Genomic DNA, 27,496 nt, shown 5'->3' with positions numbered 1-27,496 from the left:
AATCCAAAGTCCAGGCAGTGCAGCCAAGAGACAGACAGGGGCGAGAGGCGGGGGAGGAGTAAGGAGGTGGGTGGGGTGGGGATTCTGCTTGTTGGATCCCAACCTCTACAGATACACTGTTGTGTACTTCCATCAGGAAATGGGGGCTTAGCATGTGGAGCTGGGAAAACCCTGTGTTTACAAGGGAAGCTGAGTCAGACTGGTCTATCTTTTCAAACGTTCAGCTATTTCTAGAATCCCATACCGTCAAAGCTGATTCCTTCCTCTTCCCAGGAACTCCCTGGCAGGGAGAGAGCAGAAGGCTGAGACTGCCTTTTTTGAAAACTAAAATTTAAAGAGTTAGTGTCCATTTATGGACTAGAAGCCCCCCTCCCCCATTCCCCCAGCTTGTCCTAAATGCCCCAGACAGGATGAGGGAGAATTTTGGAGTGAGATTAGCCTAGGAAGGGGGCAGGATGACAGAGAAAGAAGACTGAGGAGGAGATGTATCAAATCTAAAGGGAGCTAGAGAAAGCTTGTGTCTCCAAGAAAAACTGTGGTTCCAGCTCCTCCAGGGGCCCTCGGCTGAGAACTTGTCAGTGGAACCGGAGTCATGGCTCTTGTAAACGCTCAGCCTTTCGGTCTTTTTCTGGGCAAAATTCTGTGAGCAACCTCCCCAGACGACTAAAACAGAGAATTCTGAAGTACAGAGGTGACCAAAGATGACCTGAAATTATTTAGCCCCAGCCCCTGCTCTGTACTGCAGCACCTGTCCCTACTGTAAGGACCAAGGCTAGAGGCAGAACCTGGAGATATTTCTTAAGTTCTTTGGGAATCTAAAAACCTTTGAAAATGTGGGACTTCAGGCGTGAGAGTAAGAAAATGTTAGTATAGCTCTCATTGTGTAGATAAAGAAGCCAAATCTCAGGAAACTTAAACTACACAAAGGGCCATACAGTCCCCAACGTTCTCCTCTTGTCCTTCAGAGAGAACCTTTCAAGGTTTATCAGGACAATGCTGGTTCTGCCCTTCTCTTCAGCTCAGCACTGCCTGCCTCCCCAGAACAGAACAGTACAGGCAAGCTTACGAGGCAGCCTGTCAGCTTTGGATAGATCTGCCTTCCAGTTTAATACAATCCCCAAATCTTAGAGTGGCATCAGACAACCATAGTCTACTTTCTTACTTCCTGGACTGAGAGGTCTACGGGCCTCCACCCCAGCCCAGGTTTACCCCACTCCTCCTCCACCCGCCTGAAAAAACTGTCGGTTCCCCCTTCAGACTACATACACCTCCAGATCTGATGGCTCCCATTTCTGTGCTGCTGCAACTCTGGTCCAAGCCCTGCCATTTTCTTTCAAAAGTGGTCTTCTGCTAGGTCCCCATCAAGCCTGCCACTGCTTTCCTCCTTAATCAGCTAGTGTCTTTTCATCCATTTCTATCGGTGTGTGTGCGTGTGTGTGTCACAGCTCACGTGTGGAGATCAAAAGACAACTTGCAAGAGTCATTTCTCTCCTTTCTTCCACATGGGCCCCAGGAATCCTTCTCAGGTGGTCAGGCTCAGTGGCAAGCACTTTTACTCCCTAAGTCACCTTGCCTGCTGGAAAGACTCCTTTTAAAAGTCTGTTAGGTCATTTCAGTCTTTAGCTCAGCACCTCCCAATGACTCTGTTTCCCCCAGAATAAAAGCCACAGCTTTAGAATGGCCCCCAACGTGGCTTCTCGGCCCCTCTTCCTGCTAATCTTTTATGCACTTTGCTCCAGCTTCACTGGGGATTCAAACGTCCACAAGGGCATAGATTGCTGTCTGTTTTGTTCATAAATGTATCCCCAAAGCTGGGCACGGTGGAGGATTGCCCTTTATCCTTTATCCTCAGAGAGAGCCTTTCAAGGTTTATCAGGACGATGCTGACACTGCCCTTGTCTTCAGCTCAGCACTGCCGGCCTCCCCGGAACTGGAACTACAGAGTGAGAACTTGCCTTAGGAACAAAATCAAGACCAAACCTAACCAAAACACAAATGTACTAGATGGCACTCAGTAAAATGGAAAAAGAAAGAAAAATGTTTTTGTTGAAGTCCCCAAGATGGAGCTCAGGGCTTTGATCATGCCAGGTAAGGGCTGTAGTGACCTACAGCCCCAGTTCCAATAACTGGTAATCCAATAAGTGGTAATCAATTGGCCAAGTAAGTGACTGGGGCACAGTATGTAAGAGATTATCAAGCTACAGCTTACATTTGGAGGACCAGCCATGGGCTTTGGCCCCACCCCGGCTGGCTCCCCATCTTAGCCTGCACATCCATCGTCTTCCAGAAAACCAGCCTGCTGTCTATTAGGTGACTCTCAACACTCTGCCTCTTCTATTTTAAAAATGCTCACGTCACTCAGCCAAATCGTTGTTCTTGATCCATCCTGTCCCTTAAAGACACAATCTAGCCGGCAGTCGGATTTCAGATTCCCACTCCTGAAGTCTGCATATGTTCTTCCGGGGGAGGGGAGGTCTGCTGCTCCCCACATTTCTACTCTGTTCTTCTCCTCTTACTCTCCCCGTTCAGGATATGGCAGAGGGAGATGGAAGGGTCATCGGATCCTGAGCCAGGGAGCCAGGCCAATGTGTCATGGGAGTTTCCCTCCCACGGCCCTACCCACGAGGGGGTGTCCACTCAAGAACATCATGATCCCGCCTGTGCCTCAGGAAAAAGCCAGGAAGAAGGAGCATTCAAAAAGCCTTTCTGGTCTCCTTGAGCTGCCTCCCCCATCTTTGTCTAGGTTGTTCACATTCCGGAAGCGCTGATGTGGCACTAAAGATTCCTGCAGCTCCAGCCTTGTCCCTCGGGGCCCCCGGCGTCATCGCTGAGCCTGCTTTCTGGAATGCCTTTGGTATGAAGTGTCCTGGCAGGTGAGGAGGTCTGAGCAGATGAAATCTACAGTCCAAGGCTAGATTTTTGGGGCTCCTCCCCACCTCCCCACATTCACCCCTTCATCCAATCCATGTCTTAGCTCCCACGGTAATTAAACAGACCACAGGAACTCCACCAACCCAGGAGCATGAGACTCAGCTCCTGCCCAGATAGTGAGGTGCTGTGTCCCTTCTGGCCCTCATCTCAGATAGCTGACTAAGTTCAGCCTTCTCCTCCATCTTCCCCTTTCCTGCTGCCCCCTCTTGTCCATTTCCTTTCTTGGGCCTTGTGGAGGCCAGGGGAGGTATTTCCAAGAGAGGAAATTTCTCCAGATCTTAAGCCTGACCAAGAGCTTAGCACATAACAGATATTCCCTGGTAGGTGTGTAGCTGTTTGCTTCTGGTTTTTAGCCACTCCAGCTCCAGTGAGCCTTCGAGCTCCCCAGTGTGTGACCAGAGAGCTTTCATGCTCCCCAATGTGTGAGCAGTGAGCCTTTGAGCTCCCCAGTGTGTGAGCAGTGAGCACCCCCCCATGCTCCCCAGTATGTGAGCAGTGAGCACCCCCCCATGCTCCCCAGTGTGTGAGCAGTGAGCACCCCCCCATGCTCCCCAGTGTGTGACCAGTGAGCACCCCCCCAAGCTCCCCAGTGTGTGAGCAGTGAGCACCCCCCCATGCTCCCTAGTGTGTGAGCAGTGAGCACCCCCCCATGCTCCCTAGTGTGTGAGCAGTGAGCACCCCCCCATGCTCCCTAGTGTGTGAGCAGTGAGAACCCCCCCATGCTCCCTAGTGTGTGACCAGTGAGCACCCCCCCATGCTCCCCAGTGTGTGACCAGTGAGCACCCCCCATGCTCCCCAGTGTGTGAGCAGTGAGCACCCCCCCATGCTCCCCAGTGTGTGACCAGTGAGCACCCCCCCATGCTCCCTAGTGTGTGAGCAGTGAGCACCCCCCCATGCTCCCCAGTGTGTGACCAGTGAGCACCCCCCATGCTCCCCAGTGTGTGAGCAGTGAGCACCCCCCCATGCTCCCCAGTGTGTGACCAGTGAGCACCCCCCCATGCTCCCTAGTGTGTGAGCAGTGAGCACCCCCCCATGCTCCCCAGTGTGTGACCAGTGAGCACCCCCCCATGCTCCCCAGTGTGTGAGCAGTGAGCACCCCCCCATGCTCCCCAGTGTGTGAGCAGTGAGCACCCCCCCATGCTCCCCAGTGTGTGAGCAGTGAGCACCCCCCCATGCTCCCTAGTGTGTGACCAGTGAGCACCCCCCCATGCTCCCCAGTGTGTGACCAGTGAGCACCCCCCCATGCTCCCCAGTGTGTGACCAGTGAGCACCCCCCCATGCTCCCCAGTGTGTGACCAGTGAGCACCCCCCCATGCTCCCCAGTGTGTGAGCAGTGAGCACCCCCCCATGCTCCCCAGTGTGTGAGCAGTGAGCACCCCCCCATGCTCCCTAGTGTGTGACCAGTGAGCACCCCCCCATGCTCCCCAGTGTGTGAACAGTGAGCACCCCCCCATGCTCCCCAGTGTGTGACCAGTGAGCACCCCCCATGCTCCCCAGTGTGTGACCAGTGAGCACCCCCCCATGCTCCCCAGTGTGTGACCAGTGAGCACCCCCCATGCTCCCCAGTGTGTGAGCAGTGAGCACCCCCCCATGCTCCCCAGTGTGTGACCAGTGAGCACCCCCCCATGCTCCCTAGTGTGTGAGCAGTGAGCACCCCCCCATGCTCCCTAGTGTGTGAGCAGTGAGCACCCCCCCCATGCTCCCCAGTGTGTGACCAGTGAGCACCCCCCCATGCTCCCTGTGTGTGAGCAGTGAGCACCCCCCATGCTCCCCAGTGTGTGAGCAGTGAGCACCCCCCCATGCTCCCCAGTGTGTGAGCAGTGAGCACCCCCCCATGCTCCCCAGTGTGTGAGCAGTGAGCACCCCCCCATGCTCCCTGTGTGTGAGCAGTGAACCTCTGTGCTCTCCAGTGTGACTTTTCACAGATCTGGCTTTTCACGTTTGTGTCCCCACAATGTAAATTAATGTTTCGAATTTCTGTTTCTTTGCAAAATGAGAGTAAATAACAAACTCACAAGGATGTAACAAAACTATTGAGAGCGGGGAGCCAGGCACTAATTGAATTTCCTGCTGCAGAGGGTGCCACAAGCCTGGGATGCTGGGACTGACTGACACTGGAGGGTAAAGAGTTATGCCGAGACCTTATCTTGACTCAACAAGCATTGGAGGTTGCAGCTCAGTGATATGTTTGCCTAGCATGGCTCCAAGTTTGATCCCAAAAATCAAAAATAAATAAGAATAAATGATAGCCTCTATTATCTTCCACGATGATCTTTCCTTCATCTAAACTTCCCGTCAGTGTTTCCTGGATGATTTTCACTGAGTTTAATTCTTCCGTGCTCCCGTGTGCTGCCTGCCCCCAGACTGTCTGCAACCCAAGCTGTCTGCCACAGTTCAGCACACCAAGAGCTTGCTGAAGGCCCAAAGGGAAGGAAGCAAGCAAGCAACCGTGCACCCTGGGCTGTGGGATGAAGGCCTAGTCTGTGATTTTCTACTTTTATGCAAGCCTAGCCTGGTCCTGGGACCTCAGGCACATTTGCTGTCACTCAAGCAACTTTTTTGTGAACTGTGCTGTCCTAACGGACCAGCCTTCCTCACCGTCTCTAGGCTGTGATCTTTCTAAGTCTAAGGTATAATGAGGGAGGCCTAAGTATTCATCCGGCAATGTTCCACACTGGGAGGACAGGTGGGGTGTATAGCTGGGAAACAGAAGCCAGTCAGAATTGGGCAATTAGCGGGTGAATACCAGAGTACGTCAGGAGTGGGGGTGGGGAGAGGGCCTGCTTGGAACCAAAGGTGACCAGCTGCTTGCCTGCACTTTGTCCTCTGTCCCTCCCTCTATCCAGTCCCGGAGTCCAGCAGTTTCTCAATGGAACAGGCTGCAGGGACAGCTCTGCAGGGGGCTGAGAGGCAGGCCAGGGAGGGTGGGCATTCCAAGCATTCTTGACTTCCTCCCAGAGTCTGGAGCTAGGGCCCAGGGAGAAGCTGTCCAGTACGGAAGGAAAGGGATTTCTTCAGAGGGAATAAACGCTGTGGGAAGTGTCTTCAGGCACCGGGGGCAGGGCACCGGCTAGTGGGGGAGGGGAGCGGGTGGAGGGGAGAGGGAGGTGCTGCTGGGAAAGGGAATCAATCAGAGACGTCCACCTGATCCATTTCTTCCTTGAGGACTAGAGAAAGAAAAAAGAACTGAGGACCCTGGGCCAAGGCTTTTCTTCCAGAATGCTCAACAGGTCAGGCTTAACGGCAGGTGGACTGAGTATTTTGGAAGGGTGTTTGTTTGTTTGTTTGTTTGATTGATTGATTGATTTTATTCTTTTACATTCTTGGGTGAACCCAAGTCCCCAAAGACAACAAGAGACTGTTTTTCCAGTTACCACTGCTGGTTTTAATGAGGGTTTTTGTTTTTTTGTTGTTTTTTTTTTTTTGGCCACAGATGAGGGAGGGTGGACAGTCTTGGGTGTGAAGGGACAGTGCTCATGACATACATTTGAACAACGCCCCCACCCCACCCCCTTGAATAGAGGGACATCATTGCCAAATACTTCTCTGTACATAAACTTCAGTGGCACAGTGGAGTTCCCCAGAACACAGCATTCACATTACTGAAAGCAGCAAAATTCACTTAAAAACAAAAACAAACAAACAAAAAAACAGAAGTGAGAATCACAAAAAAAATAAATAAATAAGTCAGCACATTCTAGGTCCTGTTGGCCTGAGAAACAGAGCATCCGTCCACAGTCTGGGTATGAGGAACAGTTTCAAGGTTCAAGTCTCTGAGGTCTAAGATGGGGTCCAGAGGCATCTGGTCCCCTTGAGATGAAGTCAAACAGCGGTCCGAGTCTTCCCAGGTCCTTGAGATGCACAGCAGCAGAGATGGAAACCAGAGGCTGTTTCCTCTCTAAATAATGGCGGTCACTCCACATTACCTCCCAGGAAGTCAGGGTTCTAACCCTGGTGGTTGATGGGAACAGGAACTATGTGAAGGTGCAGCCTGACACTGGCAGAGAACAGGGTAGGAAATGTCATGGGTGACGCGCATGGCACAAAGGAGGTAGGCACCTTTAGGCCACCCCACTCTAATACTCAGGCAGCCAGGGCTCCCGTTCCTTTCCACATCAGTGCGGTTTCTCTCATCTTTCAGGTTCAGTCAGGCTGCGGACGTAGAGCCCTTGATGTACTCTATTCACCGGAGAGGAATCCGACCCAGGGTTCCTCTGCAAACCCTTTCAGAGCCTACCCCATACTGGGGCACCACCTCCCTTCCTCAGCTGAGCTTCGAGCAGATTCCTAGGGCTTGTCTGTAGGCTGCAGTCACCTCTTGGCAGTCTGTCAGAGAAAAGCAGCTATCCCCCAAGGATTCCTGCCACCATCGCTTCAGACCTTCTGAGGGAGGCTGCTCAAGCCTCCTCAGGTTGTCCACAGACACACAGCCCCTCAGTGGGGTTTCGGGAAGCCGCTCAGGCAAGTCCAATTGGTCAAAGGACTCGGAGGACAGGATGCTGTCCTCACTCACAGCCCCTGAGGGGCGGCTGGGCCGGGCTGCAGGATGGGGGGAGGCCAGTTGGTCCAGGGAGCCAAAGGTACTAGGGGTAGTGCCTTCTAAGGCTGTGCGGGAGAACTTGCCATTGAGTTTGAGAATGCCCTTGCGGTGGAGGAGGAGCCCTGAAGCCTGTGGAGACTTCTGCTCCACGGCATCCCCACTCACAAACACATCACTGGCGTCTAAGAGTTCCCCAGACTCGCTGGGCTCTGGAGAGGAGTAGTAACCAGATTCACGCTGCCGAGACTTCTTAAGGATGCCCTTCCTTGGGAGCAGGGATACAGCAGGGACAGGCTGCCCCGGAGTATCAGGCACCGGTCTGAGTTCCTGAGGGTCCTCCTGTACCTCCCCTGACGAGGTAGAGGACTTTTTCTTGAGAATGCCTTTCGGAAGCTTGAGGCTGCTCTTGCCAGGGCGAGAGGAAGTATCCTCAGCCGGGTCACCTTGCAGAGTCTGAGCCATGTCATTCTCCTTTCGGGACTTCTTAAGAGAATGTTGCCGCTCCAGCCCAGGTACCGTGCTTCCACCTCCCGGCACGTGCTGCTTGAAGAAGCTGCACACCTTGGCTCCGTTCTCCAGGAGGGGGCGCGAGGAGCGACGTAACCAGTCCGTCATGGAGGCCCGGCCAGAGTCAGCACTAGGGTGCCCACCCTCACGCAGGGCTTCCTGTTCCCCGACTCCGGTGGTGTAACCCCAGTTGACCCACCAATGACTGGCTACATCCTCTAGTGTGGCCCGACGGGTGGGGTTCACCATTAACAGCCACCGGATCAGGCCACAGGCATCTGTAAAACAAAGGCAGGGGCTTGAGAGCTGCAAGAACCAGCATCCAAGGTCCTCTCGCGTGGGCCTGCCTCACCTGAATGGAACACTGCTCATGCTTCTGGGTGAGACTAGTGTACTCCTTCCTCAGGCTCCACACAGGCTCAGGCCCTCTCCCCAGGCCAACTTTCCTGGACAGACACAGGCAACTGCCTCTCTGTCCCATAAGCTTTCTCTCCCAGCCCTTGTTTCTACAACTGTGTTTTCCTTCTCTGCTGAAAGTCCATTCTCTGGAAGTATGCTCCAATGGCAAAGCAAAGCTCTCCTATACTTCTTCCCACTGTCTAGATCTTATATGAAGGGTCAGCTTTCTCAGGATGAGGAGAAAGTCAATAAGAAACAATTACAACTATAGCAAAGAGGATTAAGCTGGACCTTAGGGAGCACTTCTAAAGCATGCTCACAATGAAGAAAGCTGCCCCCGTCCTCAGAGGTCTCAGACTGGAGAAAAGTGGGGCGCATCCTAATCTCCCCGAGTTATTAAGGACTGCTACCTTCTTTATTTCCGTTGTCTAGTCACTGTGTTGGGAATCACTGGCAGTGACAGCACACCCAACTCCCCCAGCCAGGCCACAGTCCCCACTCACCGGACGGCTTGGGCGGCTCACGGTAAGCCCCGTTACTGATTTGCTTCACCAGTGTTTTATGATCCTGCCCGTCAAAGGGCATGGTGCCATGCACCAGGATGTACAGGAGAACGCCCAGAGACCAGCTGTCCACCTGAGAGGGAGAGGGGGAGGGGTGCTCAGCAAAGACACAGCACGTGCTGCAGACTGGAGAGCTGCCGTCTGCGTCTCTCCAACGTGATGGAAGACGGGAAGGTCTCATCTGAAGGTTTCCTCCTACCCGCTCTTGTAACTAGAGGTGAAGTAGGGGGTGCGGCAGAGGGGTCAGGAGCTCACAGGATAAGATGCTGCTGGTCACTTCCCCCGGAAGCACAGGAACAGTGGCCAAGCCATTGCTGTCCTTCTGGGTCAAGGTGGGGGTGGCTGGACTGAGCACCAGAAGGTGATGAGAACCAGGGGGCAAGAAGGAGACATGATGCCCATCAAGGCTTGGCAAGTCACTGCTTTGTAGGGGCCTGAGTTTTGTGCTCCAAAAAAGAAGCAACAAGCAAACTACCTCATCTATCCTGCATGACCTGGATTCTGGGGATGCCGGCAGGAGAAGGATGCTCACCTCTGGGCCCACATAGGGCTTCCCGTTGACGATCTCAGGCGAGGCGTAGAGAGGGCTCCCACAGAACGTCTGGAGGAACTTGCCTTTGTGGTACAGGTTGGAGAGGCCAAAGTCAGCAATCTATATAGGGTCAGGACGAACACGGGTCATGACAAAGGTCGGGTTGTTCCACAGCCCTTGCTCATCCTTTCTCCAGGGAATACAGTTTAATCAGCTGCAGTCAAGAAGCCCTTCAGCTCCCCCACCTTGTTATTATCACTTCCTGTTTCCTGAATACACAGGATCCTGGGAAGAGCCAGGCCCTGGTGGAAGGAAAGAGACACCCAACCTACATCTCATAGCTCAGGTCCTGAAAGACAGTGCCTTAAAGCCCTCAGTAGGCAAGCAAGGCCCCTGGCCCAGTAACTATGTGAAGCCTGAGCTGCCCTTCTGAGCCAAAGGTTCATCTCTGCCCACTCTTAGGCAGGAAGCCAGGGTGGACCTGCATGGGTAAGGGGGAGAGGAGAGGAGAGGAGAGGAGAGGAGAGGAGAGGAGAGGAGAGGAGAGGAGAGGAGAGGAGAGGAGAGGAGAGGAGAGGAGAGGAGAGGAGAGGAGAGGAGAGGAGAGGAGAGGAGAGGAGAGGAGAGGAGAGGAGAGGAGAGGAGAGGAGAGGAGAGGAGAGGAGAGGAGAGGAGAGGAGAGGAGAGGAGAGGAGAGGAGAGGAGAGGAGAGGAGAGGAGAGGACAAAAGTCAGAGATGTTCATAGCCCAGAGATAGAATCATCTCAAAGGACCCCACCCCCACCACGAGCTGCTGCACTTTAAGGGCCAGAGAGGTTCTAAGATCATCCTCCTCTTTCCCATCAGCTAGAGGTGGAGGTCAAGACCCTGGGGCTACCTGATCCTTTACCCCATCAAAGGGTCATGTGTGCAGGGTGGAGAGGGCTGTTTATGAAACCCTGGCTCCTTTGTTTATAGCTTTATTGGGCGTCTTATCAAGAAGTTGCCATGTGAACTGGTAATGACGTTGATGATTGGTACCAACAGAGTCTATGCCCTTCTCTGGCTTGTGTGAGTTTACTGGCTCTGGCCTCTCTTCCCTGTCAGCATCAAAGAGACCCTACCTGCTTCAGGATTGGCCTGGATAAGGGCTACCGACTCAGTACCAGGCTACCTCAGGACACGCAGGTCAGCAGCCATAGAGTGACCCTTGCCCTCTGTCGGGTAGATCTGAGAAGTGCCAGACTGCCACCCTCCCAGTTGTTTGCCAGGCTAGCCTGTTACCTCAGCCAGCTCTTGTCCTCTTGCCCTTCCAGCCTGAGATTCTTGTTTATTTCCTTGGCATGAACTTGTGATTGGCATAAGTCTAGCTACTTCAGCATGTGAATGAGAAGCCGGTGTTTTCCGGGAAACAGAAAGTGATAGCAATAAGGAAAGGCCCTGTAGGGCTTCTTGACTGTAACAGATTAGACTGTGTACGCAGGTTCATGTGCAAGCACTCAGGGCAAGGAGAATGAGGCTCAGTACCTGTTGGCCCCAAAGTTTTGAATAAAAATTGACACTAGATTAAACCGTTGCTACACTTGTGATGTAACTGGCCTGAGAGACAGTCTTCATTTCTGTTCTAGCCCAACCTCTGCCAGTCACTAGTGGGGTGATCTTCCTCTTGAGGGCTCAGTGCCTCATCTATAAAGACCGTGTTGGGATAGAAGATGGCTGAGGTTCAGGGACCCACTAAACACTTAGAGCTTTGAGAAGCCAGAATCAGGGGCTCACCTTGATATTTCCATTGGCATCTAGAAGGATGTTTTCCAGCTTGAGATCCCGGTGAACGATCCCGTTCTAAAAGAGGAAGGGAACCGAGTCAGGGAAGGTCACCAGGGAAGGGAATGGAGACAAGGGACCTCGTCTAGAAGACGTAACTATCAGAGCTGAGCACAGGCACTCTGGGATACAAATTCACCGGCAAAGTTTAAGGCCTTTCTATGGTCAAGAGAACAAAGCCAGAGATATCAGCATTCCTTGGTCTGAGAGTCCCGAAGCTATTCTCAGAGTTCCAGCCTCAGCGCCCCAGAGACACCCTCCCACAAAGAACACGACCAGGTCTGGAGGGTGGGCGCTCACCTGGTGGCAGTAGTGCAGGGCGGATACGATCTGTCGGAAGAAATGCCTGGCGTCCCGCTCACTCAGCCGTGGCCGCTCACTGATGTAATCGTACAGATCACCTCGGCTGGCATACTCCATGACAATCACAATCTTGCTGCTATTCTCAAACACTGGAGAGGGCGAGCGAGAATGTCAGGCCTTCTGGAGAACACACCCCCACCTCAGGACATAGTCTCTTTCATAGCCTCACCCCAGATAGGACCTCCCTGCAGAATGTCTGCTACAGGGGACAGGGTCCACAGGGCAGCGAATAAGGGCAGAAGAGCCTATGAAGACGACTCAGTGCCTTCTTGGAGCAGCAAATCAAGACATGAGGTCAGTGGTTACGTTTAGGCTTTTGAGGACTCAGCAATCTCCCAGGAAGACAGAGATATCACTGTAGGGGTAAAAGGCCCTACACTTCATCTTATGACCTTGGTCAAACTGCTACTACATCTACCAGGGAGCATGCAGAGTTGCTGTATGAACTTGGATACGCAATCAAACCATTGTGCCTTAGCTTCCTCCCCTGAGATCAGACACCAGTAACTTCCCAGGTCTCAGGCGAGAAACAGGCAAGAAACCGGTGACAGACAATGCTTGGTCTGGTACAGTATTTGATACACGAGAAAGTGCTCAAAAACAGGACCTATTAATGTCTACTGTTCTCGTGTATAATTCTAAAACCTGACACCTGCCCCATGACTGTGAGAGCCTAGACGGTCCTCGGTCCTGCCACCATTCAGAGGACACAGGCTGGGGCCGGAGTGCATATGGCCTCGATCACAGAGGCAATCAATAAACATGTGGTAATTAATTGGCTGGCTAGCTGGCTGGCTTCTTGGCAGTCAGCCCACCCCGGTTAGCCCATCTCCATGTGTAGGAGGGGCCGTCTTACCACCTCACACCGAGCCCTGGCTCCAGTCCTCTAAAAACGTAGAAAATAGCTGGCTCCTGAAACTGGCCCTTCAGCTGGTGTGTCTGTCAGAACACGCTAGGCTATGACAGCGCATCTTCGTGTGAAACGGGTCCTATGAGTTTGGCTTGCTGGGCCAGCCCCAGAGCCTCTGAGAAGGAGCTAAGGGGCGAGTTCTCAGCTTCAAGGCCGGAGAAAGAGTTGTGGTGCTGTTTTCCAGGTGAACTCACTCGGGGACCCAGACTCTTAGGGGTACCTGACTGACACTCTTCACTTGTGATTCTCAGTTTATACGCAACCTCTAAGCTAGGAACCAAAGATAAAGAGGCGGCACAGTGCATTGTGAGGAACATGAGAAGTCAGTCCCAGCACTCCCGAGTCTATACAAAACATCCAGAGTTCTATAGCAAGATGAAAATGAATCTGGAGGAACCCTTTAGACACCAGTAACAGTGATGCCCTGTGCCTGTACCATCAACATGCTTGAGTGTGTATGTGTGTGCTCACACACACACCCCCAACAAAACACAACACAACACAAGAATGAAAACACAACAAAACAAAACCCTGAGCATCAGTTCAGTTCTCTGACCCAAGTGGGACCTGGGTATGGGGAGAATTCACATATACCCCAGTTCATGCACATGCATGTGGGGGCGCGTGCACACATTACCAGTCACTAAGCGTGATCTGCCCACTGTTCCCGGAGGGAAGAAAAGATAAATACCATTAGCCTTCGCTGCCACTTGTCTGGGCTCCTCATGGGACAGACTCAAGCCAGAGGATCATAACAGTAGCTTTGCCCTTTATCTTCCTATGAACCTGAGAGTAGAGACATTTCTATTCGACCTACCAGGAATCTTCAGACAAAAGAAAACCACTCCAGACAAGTCTACAGGCTCCCCCTCCCCTCCCTCCTCCTGCTGTCCCTGTGATCCGGGTTACTGAAGTTACATAAAGACTTGAAGCAGACAGGTGTACGTGGGAGGGCATTCTCTCCCGGGTCACCCCCTCCTGCTCACTTTGTTGTCTGGGCTGCAGGGAAGAGGGCAGCCAGAGTGATCAAGCCAGAACTGATGTCAGAAGAGAGGTGAGAGAGGCAAGAATAAACCCCTGCAGGAGTGATCCAGGGGCACAAGGCGACTTTAGGAGGCCTGGCTAACAGAGGAGCATTGAGCAGCACCCACACACCTGAGACAGGTGCGGACTCCAGCCTTTCAGCCTCTCCTGGGTGTCTAAGGATCTCGTGGGGTTGGGAGGCAGTGCTATTAGGGAAAAACTCAACAACAACAACAAAAGGCTTGCAGTCTGAGATGAGGGTGCAGCTCAATTTACAGCACTTACCTAGCAAGTATGGGATTCTAGATAGGACCCCAGCCATGCTACAAAGACACAAACTAAACTACTGGCTTTTCTACTTACAAAGTACTCCATGACAGTATGCAGTTGGATTTTTGCAACTGCCCTGTGATATAGATGGATTATGGGAGAAGTCCTGTGTCACGTGGCAGGGTTTTAAATCCAGCTTTTGCAACTCCAAAGCCTTTATCATGCTTCGGGGTTTTTTTGTTTTGTTTTGTTTTGTTTTTTTAAGAGAACTTGCTTTGTTTAAGTTATGTATTTATTAAAAGGTGGGGTCCTGTTATGCACCTTTGAATGATCTCAAATTTATATTCCTCTTATCTTAGGCAGCCTAGAGCTGGGGTTACAGGCATCACCATTGGGCACATGTTGCTTCTTTGTGTTGGCAGATCTGACTGTGTGCACCCCCTCACTCCAGAGACCTGCCTGTCTCCCAGCTCCAAGTGTTCCACTACTGTACCTTCATGGATGGCAATGATGTGGGGGTGGTTGAGCGAAGACATGATCTCAATCTCCCTCCGTATGTGCAGCAGATCCTGCTCATCTTTGATTTTGTCTTTCCTGATTGACTTGATGGCCACCTGGGAACAGAGGATGCAGGAGATTAAGGAGAAAGGTCTAGCAAGGAAGAGGCATCTCTGAGGATGCTCCATGAGCCCTGGTCCTGGAACTCTGCCTGCAGCTGCAATACAGCAGGCACCAAGAGAAGCCACCCACCTTCACCAGGGCAGGTGGCGGCAATTTGAAGATCACCTTGTCAAGCAAAGGCTGTCACCTCTGAGTCCAGTGCAGTCAAAGCAGCACTGACTAATGACCTCATTTTTAAAGTCTACAGGTGAACAAGAAACGTAACAGCCTGCACCTGTGTGAGGCTAGATGCTTCAGGATTTACAAATCAAATATGCACAGGGCATCCCAAGGACAATGCGCACCCCAAGGACAAGGACCTGGGATGACTTGCTCAGGATGATCTGCTCAGCACTCGATGCCAGGTAGAGGACCTGGCACACATTAGTCAGGGAATAGCAATTTACTATATGAGTAAATATACTGGTCCTCACAAGAACTCTGGAAAGAGATGAAGAAAGTATCCTCACCCTCAGCCACTGGTAAAGAAACTGGAAACACAGCAGACTAAATGCTTTCCTTAAAGTCATCGTCAATGACTAGCACAGCTGGCAAGCTGATTGAGTTTAGTTCTTCTTCTGTCCCAAACGACAATTTGCAATAAACAACCACTCACTTGCCAAACACTAAAGCAACCCAAATGCCTACCAACAGGTGATGGATAGACAAACTTGGTATCAATCTGTCAGAAAAGGAATGGAATTCTGATACCTACTATAACATGGCTAAACCATGAAAACATACTCAGTGAAATAAGCTAGTCACAGAGTGACAGATGTTATGTCACCCCTTTTTATGAGGAACTAAAATAAACAACTCTATAGAAAATAGATCAAAAGTTACCAGGGGTATAGGGCAAAAGATGGCATGGGGGTGTTGTTATTTAATGGGTACAGCACTTCTACTTGGGATGATAAAACGGTTTTAGAGGGCTGAAAAAGAGATGTCTCAGCAGTTAAGAGCATTGGCTGTTCTTCCAAAGTACCCGAGTTTGGGTCCCAGCACCCAGCTGGTAGCTTACAACTGTCTGTAACTCCAGTTCCAAGGGACCAGACATCCTGAGCAGATGTACAAACATACATCCCGAGAAGACAGACATACACAACAAATAAAAACATTTTATTTTGTATTAGGATGATTTACAACAATGTGGATCTGTTTAAAATGCTGGCAAGTTATTTGCCATAAGAAAAAAGATCATCAAAGCAAACAAAACAAAAACAAAAACAAAAACCACCCTCCAGTGACCAATCTTCAAAGTCCAGGTAAGGAATGTCCAACAACAAGCAAACAAGTAGACAGTCCTCTGGGGCTTACAGCCTTAAAGGGTCTTAAAGGTGGAAAAGAATTAAGAACCCCCAGTTGGTGTGTGGCGGGCTCAGGAAGGGTGGGTACAGAGGAAACAGAGGAGCTACACTTAAGAGTGTCCATCTTTCTGGTCCATGGCTTTCTCTAGAATGGAGAGAACAGAAACCATAGAGCCAGGACCCAGAACGCCTGGTTCTCCAGTTCTATCCCAGTGGTTGTGGGTAAGTCCTACCCTTCTCAGGGCCTCAGCTGCCTTTCCGTGAAATAAACAGATTGAACTAAGTAGTCATGGGGGGGGGGGGGGGCTTTCCTGCTCTGGTCTGTGAAGTGAGCTGTACAGAAGCCAGTGGCCCTCAGGCTGGGTGAAGATTGGGTGTCCCATGTCAGTCAGTTCCTGGCAAGTTCTGGCCAAGGACACCAACAGAATGGTAAACACAGGACTTCCTCTTCACACAAGTAATGAGAAATATGAAGGCCCAGCCTGAGGTAAACAGCTCCTCATTCAATTTCCCAGGAGGGCTGGCCTCCCCTCTGGATTCAAAAGGAGACAGAAAGGAACACCCCCCCCCGCCCCCCTCAAGGGGCAGGGCCTCTAATCCACCCTTTCACAGGCTCGGGAGGTAGACAATAGCTTCAGCTCTCTGGACAGCAGGCTCTTTTCGGTTTGTGCTCCCCACCTGACAAGAATGCGGAATAGCCCTAATCCTGTCAGAGGAGTTGCTCACAATGCCCATAGCCCGGTCACCCCGGCAACGGGCCAAGGATGGCGCGCCCTCCGCCCCATCAGGCCCTAAAGCTGCATTGCTGAAAGGGGACAGGCCCCATTCTCAGCCCTCCCCAGAACAGGGCAGGGAGGACAACAGCAGATGGTCACCATGGAGCCTCATCCCTGAGAGGCCCAATGCAGGGGGATGATGCAGATGGGGGACAATGCAGATGGGAGGATCGGTCTGCTTCAACATTCCGCTCTAACCCCACTCCCTAAAGAGCTAGGCAGAAAAGTCCTGGGCTTAGAACAGGAGCAGGGCAAAGGCCTTGAATATTCCTTCAACTAGGAGATTGCTCTCTCTTCTCCATTCAGCACAGAGCCATACTCCCACACGCCACTTCTCCACACTGCTTTTCTCAGCCTGAAGGGGAGATTGCATGGCCTGCTCTCTTCTCTGTAAGTCTTTGTTCACGAAACCAGACAATGAGTAAAGGGCTGTTGAACTCTTTAGAGACAAAGGTCTGTAAAAGACCTATTAGTAGGTAGTAAAAACAGTCATAGGTAAACACACACCACTATCTAGACAACTAAAAATACCTGAGTGCCTAAAATGCATCCAGGCAAAGACCAGGCAGATGTCAGATGCACAGTCGTGTACACACAAGTGTATAGACTACTGAGGTGATGTCATAGGCTTAGGGACAGAGCTCTAAGGGTATAGGGGCCAAAAGAAATGAGTTTCCAAAACAGATTTTTGAGGGTGCTAGGAATTATTTGGTATGGCTTGTGGGCATGCAGGTATCAAGAGCCACTTCTAACCTTAGAAGACCTAAAATTCTAATTTCACCCCATATCATTCTTCTATAAGACATCCAAGGGGTGAGCAGCAGTCGCCGAACCCCCAGTTATCCACAATAGGTCCTAGGAGATCCTGTCTGGCACTTCCCAGGAAGGAAATCAGGCATGTTATTGGTCCTCCATCAGTCCCCCAAAGGGTGACTGAAGACAAGGATTGATTTATCACTGGTATGGTGGGGCTAGGCCACTATTCCCAAACTCTGCCAGCCCTAGTATGTCAAAGTAAGTTCAATCTACTACCTCCCAAGACTAGAAAGAGCCCGGCTTGCAGAAGGCCCTTAACAGCTGGACACTAGTGAACACTCATTACAAATATCTATTTGTTAAGTCCCTGGATGATCTTTGCCTGAAGGAACCAGTGATCAGATAAGGTTTCCACGATCCCCTCCTCCCCAGATCTGGGTGGAGTCTCCCTCAGTTACAAGAACTAATTTCTAGAGACCTTTGTTCTCACCTGCAGGATTACTGGCAACTGTGCCTAAGGATGAAAATAAGCTGACTGAAGCCTAAGAAGAAGGTACCAACTGCAGACAGGTACCCAACCCAAAGGATGGCCACAGGCCAAGGTCTTTGTCCTGACACAAGTTGGGTTTGTTTTTTTTTAATTTTTGTAAATGTATTAATTTTATGTGTATGGGTTTTTTTCCCATGTATACATATGTACACCATGTGTGTGCCTGGTGCCCAGGAGGTCTGAAGAGGGTGTCAGATCCCCTGGAAGCCGAGTTACAGATGGTGGTGATGGTGATGGGACCTGGGGGGTCTGAAGAGCGGCAAGTGCTGTTAACCACTGAAGCCTCATTTTTCAGCTCCCTGACACCCTTAGCACCGCCACCCTCTTCACCCTGCATATTACCCACATGTAATCCATTTATTATATGGCCACCACACTCTGAGGCAGACCAAGGATGACTCTGTGTAGGTGAATCCATGGCCGTCTATGTGAACCCAGGCACCTGATTCTCACTTGTCTCAAGCCATGCAACACAAGGCACAGAAAACTAGGAGCCTCTGGCTAACTGAGCTGTCCAGTTTGTTTGTTTGTTTGCTTGATAAGACTTATTTATTTATCTTTACTTTATGCATGAGTGTTTTGCCTGTGTGCCATACATGTATGCCACAGGCATACGATGCCCATGGGGATTAGAAGAGAGCTTTGGATCCCCTGAAATTGGAGTTACAGATGGTTCTGAGCGGCCAGCAACATGGGCGCTGGGAACCAAACTCAGGTCCTCTGTAAGGGCAGCAAGTGCCCCTAACGGCTCAGCTATGGCTGCACTCCTGGGCTGTCCAGCTTTTAAAGTCCTGGCTCATGGAAAGGCTTGGGGAGCATTAGGAATGGCTTTCTTTACTTGGAAGAGCATAGGGAAGCAGCCCAGGAGAAAACTGTTTCAGATATGGAAGGATGGGTGAGGTTTTCAGCTAAGACAGTGGGCTAGGGAAGTGAATCAGAGCACGCCAGGCAGGTCAGGGTAGATCTCCAAGTTTCCTTCCGTACGTCAACGATCTGTGTACAGCTTCTTCAGAAATGGGTCACCGCAATGTCAGGAAGGAGTCATCTAAGGACCGTTGCTAGGCCATCGTGTTGGGCCATGTTAGCTGCCAGAGCAGACCTGCTGAAACCATTCTTGTCCTTGAAGCTCTGCGAGTTCATAAAGGCAACAAAGCTAACTCCTCAACCAGCAGCAAACAATTCAGAAAGATAAACTCGGGGCTGGAGAGATGGCTCAGAGGTTAAGAGCACTGACTGCTCTTCCAGAGGTCCTGAGTTCAAATCCCAGCAACCACATGGTGGCTCACAACCATCCATAATGAGATCTGATGCCTTCTTCTGGTGTGTCTGAAGACAACTACAGTGTACTTACATATAATAATAAATAAATCTTTTTTAAAAAAGGGAAAGAAAGAAAGATAAACTCACTTCACCAAAGTTCCTCCATGCACAGGACAGGACTACAATGAAGGAGAAGCTAGTATCTCAGAAGACAAAAGTTCCTTGAAGGTGTCCAATTCTGCCCTGCCCCCCATCCCTGGAGAAGGGCCTGCCCGTATCTTGCCATAGGCCACATTGTGTGTGCCACTCCTTCCACTTAAAACATGCCCACTCTTTGCCAACACCCTGAGGAGTTGGTACTGAGGCTCCATGGGTAAATAACTCCTCTCTCCCAGAGCTCGGATTAGAAATGATCTGTATTCGGGTGATCAGAAAGCTTTAGAAAGAAAAAGAAGGGAAGGGGGTGGGGAGGGCAGAGATGCTAGTTCTGGGTGCTGGGAGAGATGGTCCAAGTTGGGCATCTCTGGTCACAGCCAAGATCCTTGATTCCTTTGTGCCCTTTCATGGGAAGCAGGCAAGGTGCTGGATGATGACCCACTTAGATAGTACAGGAGAGGTTAGGTTAGGCAGTCCTGGCTGAGCAGCAGGGATGTACCACCCTACCAAGAGCCAGACGGGATTCATGAAGAAGCTGTGTAGGTAACCTGAGCCATCTCCCCCAGTCCCATCGAATGCCACCTCCTCCCTGCCTCCTTCTAGCCCACTCTGCCAGGTTCCTGAGCAAGGAGCTTCTCTGCCCAGCCCTTTTGTGTGGTTTGGCTGGAGCCCAAGGACAAGAGTCGCCTGCAGCCTCCCTCCCTGCTGCTGAGCAGGCAGGTGCAGGAGGAGCTGGGAGGGCAGCATCTTGCCCAACAAGCCTTTGGCGGCTGGCCAACGGGAGTCTTTCTCTGAAGTTAGGCGAATGAGAGATGAGGGCTTTGAACAAAGCAGAGACCATAGTGATTCAACTCAAGAAGACTGAGCCCAGTCCATGCTTCTTATTGAGGCAGGAGAGGACCAGGGCAAGAGGGTTCCCTAGGTCAAAGTCACTCTTACTGGGACAATAAGCCACATGTGTCGGAGACACTGCTAGGATTTTACAGATATTATTTTATTTAATCCTAGGGAAACCCACGACATTATAATCTGCATTTTACACAGAGGGGAACATAGAGAGGTTAACGCACCCGGCAAGCAATAGGAAGCACAATTGGACGCTTTGCAGGAATATAGTATCGTTCCTGCACCCAGAATCCTTCAGCAAAGAATGGGGGTTCCCAGTGCCGTCTCCCACTCTAAACATTGCCTGCGGTGCTGGGAGGGCGGCTGGAGCTAGCCGATGGGATGACAAAGCACTCAGAGGCAAGCCCGGGCTCATCTCAAAACTAACCTCCAGACCGAGACTCAGCACTTGGTCATCCAAAGCGTATGGTGGCCAAGTCTGGAGGTTCTGCTGCCGGTCTGCCATTGCCCAGTCAAAGACAAGTCAGTTCCCCTCTCTGGGCCTCAGTTCCCTCATCTGCCAATGGAGGAAGCAGCGTGTCTCCATCGCCCACCGAGCAATTGGAAATGTAAAAGGAGCAGAAGCAATGTGACCCCACAGAACCTACCCACGTGGGTGCCCTTCTGGCCCCCTTAGTGGTGACTGAGACATCCATGCAGATCAGACCCATGGCTTCGGTGAGACCCGGGCATGTGTTTTTCTCTTTAGGGGTTGGTCAGGGGAGCTGGGAGATTCACAGGAGGAAATGTCATTTGGATACCAGGAATGTGTCTGAGATCCAGAGCAAATATTTGTTTTTCCTCTGATGCCCTCCTGGAGCAGCCATTAGTCTCCCCTTACCTGTCCTTCCCTGCAGATAATCCCATGGGACCCTGCTTAACTATCTCTATAAGGAGAATGGGAAGCAAGTTGTAAATGTGGTGAGAAATTCCTGGCAGCAGGAGGTTTTCCTGGGAACCACCAACAGCCCCAGCTCCTCAGGGCAAGGCCTAAGCAGCGCCATGTCCCTCTCCCCCACTGAAGTATCAGAAGTATAGGTCTCTTTAGGGAAAGCAGTTAAGATGTAGGGGTGGGTGGGTGGAGATGAGGGCACTGCTCCAGGATTGAGAAATCATTAGCACAGCGGAGAGATGCTTTCCAAGAAAGAGGGGGGGGGACCCTAAGCAAACTCTTAACAGCAATCCTGGGTGGTCTGGCTGGGGAGTTTCAGAGCACTCTCTCCACATTTGCTGATCTTGGCTCCTTGCATGTAGCAAGACATGGGAACCTGGGAGTTCCTTCTGATTTTCTCTGTTTTGATGTAAGAGTCATTGATTTACTTCACTTCAAAATCAAATGTGATCTCTCTCTGTCTCTGTGTGTGTGTTTGTGTGTGTGTGTGTGTGTGTGTGTGTGTATGTGTGTGTGTGCGTGCGTGCACGCGTGTAAGGCAGTGACCTCAATCAAGAGCTGATGTGAACTCTGAACTTTGATCTCAGTTTCTCAGACACTCTAGCTCCCTCAATCCACTCTTCCTACAACAAGCGACATAGCACACAAGCCACTATTAGCCACTATTTCCTAGCTAAGCCCCCAGACAAAGCCTGGGCCCTGAAGTCTCAAGACTGAAGCCTCTGGGGCCCTGGCACTTTATAGAAAGAGAAAGAAAAGAAAGCCCGGAAGTACACGATTGCCCAATAACTGTAACCTGGCAGCGGGCAACTGGGGACTGTGCCAGGCCTTAGCAGGAAAAACATACTTGCTCCTATTGATGGGGTTATAATCCACTCCTTTCTCCAACATCCACTCTCCTTCACCAATGAAATGACTTCTTGAATTTCAAACCAGCTACTGGCTGCAAAAGCAAACAATTAGGGGAGGGGACCATTCCCATAGTCAATAGGGCAAATGATGGCCGCACATACACACACACCCCCTCACAAACAGCATCCACTGGACCTGCCAAATGTTCTCCCTAAACCACCTGCTCTGAGCCTTGCTGAAATGTGAATTATAGACCTTTTATAAAATAGTTCCCTTGGTGGGAAATGAGAGACTGCGCATTTTAAACAAGTAGCCAGCTAATACTCAGGCCCACTGAACTGGAGTGGAAGAAACATTGTTGTGTAACTTTTGGTAAATCTGCTGTCCTTCCAAGGGGACGTTTCCAGATAGGAGTATTTATTCTCAACACAGGATCTGTGATCAGGGCTCACATGCATTCACATTTATATCTTATTTTTTCCAAGCAGCTTGTGAGACCGGCTGTGTTCTCTCTATTTTTGCAGAAGGGGAAACAGAAAACAGAGATGGAGGAACTTGCTCAGAGTTACAGATTATTATTACGATTACACATGCGTGAATCAAAAGGGCAAGTTCCCCAAAGGCCTCATATCCAAAGATGTGGCTGGAGTGCTGGGAGTGGACCTGACATTCGGGCCTGCTTTTACATTTCCCAGAATAAAAGCCTATCACAACCAAATTTAGTTTCATTTCGGCTGGAAAGGCCTCAAAGTGTCAAGTCAGAGTTAAAGATCTCCACCCCTCATCCATCTACTGAGATCTGGTACTTTCAACTTCCTCCTTCCATTCTACTCTGTTGACATTTGTTCCCGTCAAAATTCAAGTTAAGCCCCGTCTTCTCAAACTACAGGCATCTAGTGAAGCTAAGGTTCTCAGGTCCATGAGAACTGTCCTGAAAACCACGGACAGACACATCTAAAATGCGCGCGCCTGGCAACTCAGCCCAGGACACCGCAAGGGACGCGCTGTGAGCTCCCGAGAGCCGGGAGCCGCGAGGGACACTCACCAGACGCCCCGAGCTCTCTCGTGCCTTCTTCACCTTCCCGTAGGTGCCCTTGCCCAGGGTCTCCAGGAACTCGTAGCGGTGCCGCAGGTTGTGTTTGTGATGGTGCCGCTTCACTGCTTGCTTCTTCATCAGAGGTTTAGGCGACTTGATGAGCCCGTCCGCCAGCGGCCGGGCGCTCTCCGAGGCCAGGGCGGAGGCCGAGGGAACCTGGCTCGGGCGCTGGGGTAAGGCCACCGACTCCATGGTGCGGGGACCGCGAGGTGGAGAGGGTCGGGCAGCAGCAGCAGCAGCGCGCGGAGAGCCGCAGGCTCAGAGGTCACAGCCGCACCCGAGCACGCTAGAAAGCCCCGCGTTCCGAATTGCTATAAAACGTTTCGAGGGGGAACGTCCTGACCACGCCCCTGCGTCCCATTGGCCGACTTGCCGGCGGCTCGTGACCAAAACCTCTCGCATTGGTTCACCCGCTCCTGCCCCGTTCCTCCCCTTGGCTAGGCGCGGAAAGGTGTGAATGGGGCCCCGCCCACTTGGACCCGAGGCCCAGGAATGCGAGAAAGGAGGCAAAACCGAATTAATACCCGAAGTGCCAGTCCTTAGGATTGAAGGCTCTCTGAATTGCTTTAGTCTCTGAATGACGCCAACCTTGTGCTATTGTGCTGTGTTCTCGGTTGGCAAGGGACAATCTAAGGGCACTAGAAAGTCCCGAAGTATTTCTCCACATGCAGTAAATTGTTTCTTCCAAGCTCAAAACCTGAAAAGCCTTTTGATAACTTCTTGAGGTCCATAAAGGAGAAAGTGAATAGGGAAATGGAATGGGTTGGAGACTGACGCCAGCTAAGCACCAGTAGAGAGCTGTCCTGACTCCATGTTCACTCTGCTTGGGTTCCACCAACCTTAATTGGATTCTGGAATCCAACAGGCCTGGGAAATCCTTACTTTGTAGGGTTGAGTGGATTCCCTCAAGATGTGGTAGCCTTGTGGATCTTCATAAATTGTGAAAAAAGCATGTCACATTCCAAGGACTTACATCCACGAGCTCCTAAATCTGTCCCAGGGTTTCCTCTCAGTGATTTGATTTTTTTTTTTTCTCAAAAGAGCAGGAAGTTGGTCATAAGATTTGGCTGCATTTGAGGGGCCTGGAAGGCTATGTCCAGACCCCCCTTTCCGATGTAGAAAGTGAGTTTACTTCTGCCACACAGCTGGCAAGAAAGCCTGGAATTCAGATACTGGCCTATAGGGAAAGAGTACAGGACAAGAGGACTTCCCCAATTCTAGCTATTCCGGGCAAGCATCCCTCCCTAGTCTGCAGAACCTCATCTCTAGCTGCATCTTTAGGACTTGGCAGAGGATCAAAGAGGACTACGTCCTCAATTATCAAATTAAAAAAAAAAAAAAACTACTCTCTGCCTATTTTCCTACTTCTGTTTGCCCTTTGAATCTTTTCAGGGGGAATAACTGGTGTCTCCTTGTCTTGGAGCTCTCTGTAGCCAGAGACCATCCACCGGGAATCAGCGTTCTCTAAGTCTGGACGGTCCATGGAAACTGTATAGCTAGTTTGGCGCCCTGTCTTCTGCCAGCCTGCCTCTCCAGTCTGAGTAGTCTGTGAAAATAGAAAAGGCTCAACCAGTTTGCTCTCTGTGCGCCCTGTCTGTCAGTTCCTGGGGTCTGTCCAGGCAGAGTAGGACAATGAAAAGCACGTGTCAGAGGAGCAGGCTTAGGGATGGGAGACCTGGGTTCCAGTCCTGACTAACATGAGAAGAGGAGGGAGCCCCTAGCCCAGATGAGAGGAGGACAGTTTGGGGTTGCCTTCTAAAGATAGGGCTTTTAAAGCTTACTAGAAGACCCATGTCTGTTAGCTAGCTGTATCAACATTTCCTCATAAGATGAGGACTTTTTCAGAGGAGCCCAAGTTTCCCTTTAAGACTCAATCTAGACATTTATCACTATTCCTAAACACCCCCAATACCCAGGACACTGCTGAACAGATAAAGGTGCACAGTGGATTCATACAGACCAGATGGATGGATGGACACAGGAGGCAAACAAACAGACCTGCAGGCAGAGGAGTGAGCCATCAGAACCATGGAGAGGACTGAGAGATGGCTCAGCAGGTAAGAGCACTGAGTGATCTTCCAGAGGACCAGGATTTGATCCCCGGCACCCACAAGATGACCCACAAAGAGCCATAACTCCAGTACCAGGGGTTCTGGCCCCCTCTTCTAATCTCCAATGATATCAAGCATGTATGTTCTGCACAGACATGCATACTGGCATAATGCTGTACATATAAAATAAATGAACAATTGTTTACAGAACTACTGATTAGAACAACCAAGTGCCAGAACTAACTTTCATTCTGTGTAGGGAGGACCTGGGATGTGGCTCAGTGACTTAAAGATTGGGCTTAGCTCTTTGGAGGATTTGTTAGGCCATTTAAGCTGAGCTGAGTCACCCTCATTCAGTTTGTCTGCCTCACGCTCTAGTCTTAGGAGGATGCACTTCTTCTAACCCTTGCACCCAATCACCAACTACTTAGCCCAATGATTCTCAACCTTCCTAATCCTGTGACCCTTTAATGCAATTCCTTGTATTGTGACCTCCCAACCATAAAATTATCTTTGTTGCTACTTCACAACTGCAATTTTGCTACTGTTATGAATTGTAATGTAAATATCTGATGCGGGGGCTCTCTGGTATGTGACTTCTGAGAAAAGACCCTGCAATTCTAAAGAGGTCATGACCCACAGGTTGGGAACCAAGGATTTAAAGACTCTTGTGGAAAATGAGCCTTCTGTGCAGTCACCGGGAATAAGTATCCATTCCTGCACTCCTGCACCCCATAGTCTGAATGTGCTGTGACAAGCATTACGTGCAGTGCGGGAAATGGGATGGGAGTGGGTAAGGCAGGTATCAGGCACATCTAAGGGGGATGACTACTAATTAGTTCCCCACTCTCGAGAATTTGTCTGCCTGACAAGACAAATAAGATAAATAAAGAAGATAAAAACAAAATAAGCTTCCTCTATAATCTAGGACAGAAAGTGGGAGACCCCCTCAAAGTGATGTGAAGTACAGGTATATGGCAGAAAAGTTGGATCTTATCTGGTTCAGGGGTCAGGGGGTGCTCAGAGGAAACTACTTGGGTCTTGAAAGGGTGGGTGAGACATAGATTAGTCTCAGGCATGACATGGAGAGGCAGGGAGAAGGAACAGAGAGAGCTGATACATTTGTTTTCTGTGCATCTGAGAACCATAAGGGGTCTCTAGGACCCAAGAGTATCTACTCCCCGGGACTATTGGGGCAGATCTCATTTTTCCCTCTGGGAGAAGAGCAGATGCAGGACCCAGCTCACCACCCACCTCCAGCCAGAGACCTGGATCATTAAATTGCCTTTTCCCAGAACTCAGATGAGTTATGGCCCTCGGTCAGCTCTTAGCCCCACTCTGTGGTGGACAGTAAGGCCTGGATATGTGGACCTTTGCCCTCTTAGGGGCTGGTGGAATTGTGTGAACAGGAACCAGCCTGTTAGAACTGGTTCTCCTAACCAAGGAGGTATGACTCCAAGGAGCTGGCTTAAAACCCCGTAGTCTAGGAAATTGAGGGCTCAAAGCTGCTCTCTTCTGGCCTAATTGAGTATAGCAGGGCTTGTGTCATGGCTGAAACTGTGACTACAATGTCTATCTGCCCTCTGTTGAGCTGACCTGAGTTCTAAGCATCCAAAGTATAGTGTCACCAGCTAGAAAGTCGCATAGCTGGAGGTAAATAATCATGATCATCTCCGTGTCATGGGTCAGATCATACATCACCCGTGGGGCCCAAATGCATTCTGGAAATACAAGCAAGATGGAGCTACAAAGGTACAAGCTAAAATTCTAGCAAGTCCTACAAGGAATGTGACAGCCTATGCTGGCCTTAGCTGGTCTGTCCGGACGAACTCACTCCTCACTAGGGACTCCTCACTATGGTTATGCCCACTGTGCCAATGAGTAAGCTAAGCCAAAGAGAGATGAAGTGCCTGTCTCTACAGGATCACATAGACTGCACCAGAAATGGTGGGCTTATGGCTAGGTAAGGATTCTGGTTTGCTCAAGCTCTTGATGCTCTGTACTCATGTATGAAGCATGTCACATGTCTCCTTCATGAGTTTGCTTTGGGACCAAATGAGATATGAAGTTACCAGATGGATGGTGTCCTCCTATCTTGGGTTTTGGCTAGCCTTCTGCCTTCTGGCCAGTCCTGGCAGAGATCCAAGTATGTTTCAGGGAGGCTGTACAACAAGGACTTAACAGACACTTGAGCTGTTTGATCTGACCCAGGCCAGAGTGAAGATAAGCTCAGAGTTTGTGAGTGACTATTGAAACTGCCTGGGGCTTCAGAGCTATGCTAGGGGGCACAGGAGAAGCTGGGGGCACAGAAGAAGCTGGGGGACACAGGAGGAACTGGGAAACACAGGGGGAGCTGGGGGACACAGGAGAAGGTGGGGACACAGGAGGAGCTGGAGAGCACAGAAGAAGCTGGG

The 27,496-nt window shown here is 50.8% G+C and overlaps 1 protein-coding gene across 1 annotated transcript; it reads right to left on the bottom strand.

The window, feature by feature from the left end:
- Window positions 1-6,292: 6,292 nt before the first annotated feature.
- Window positions 6,293-23,344, bottom strand: Nuak2 (NUAK family kinase 2). Its single transcript, XM_021159022.2, has 7 exons — window positions 22,981-23,344; window positions 14,335-14,455; window positions 11,576-11,727; window positions 11,228-11,293; window positions 9,473-9,592; window positions 8,881-9,013; window positions 6,293-8,256 (listed from the first exon to the last, which is right to left on the bottom strand). The coding sequence occupies exons 1-7, from the start codon at window positions 23,221-23,223 to the stop codon at window positions 7,196-7,198; spliced, it is 1,896 nt and encodes a 631-aa protein (XP_021014681.1). The 5' UTR covers window positions 23,224-23,344; the 3' UTR covers window positions 6,293-7,195.
- Between the last annotated feature and the right edge of the window lie 4,152 nt (window positions 23,345-27,496).

Source organism: Mus caroli, unplaced genomic scaffold, assembly GCF_978045245.1.
Source record: "Mus caroli unplaced genomic scaffold, Mus_caroli_1 scaffold_1, whole genome shotgun sequence".
Taxonomy (NCBI): domain Eukaryota; kingdom Metazoa; phylum Chordata; class Mammalia; order Rodentia; family Muridae; genus Mus; species Mus caroli.
This window is presented reverse-complemented; position numbering and strand designations above follow the sequence as displayed.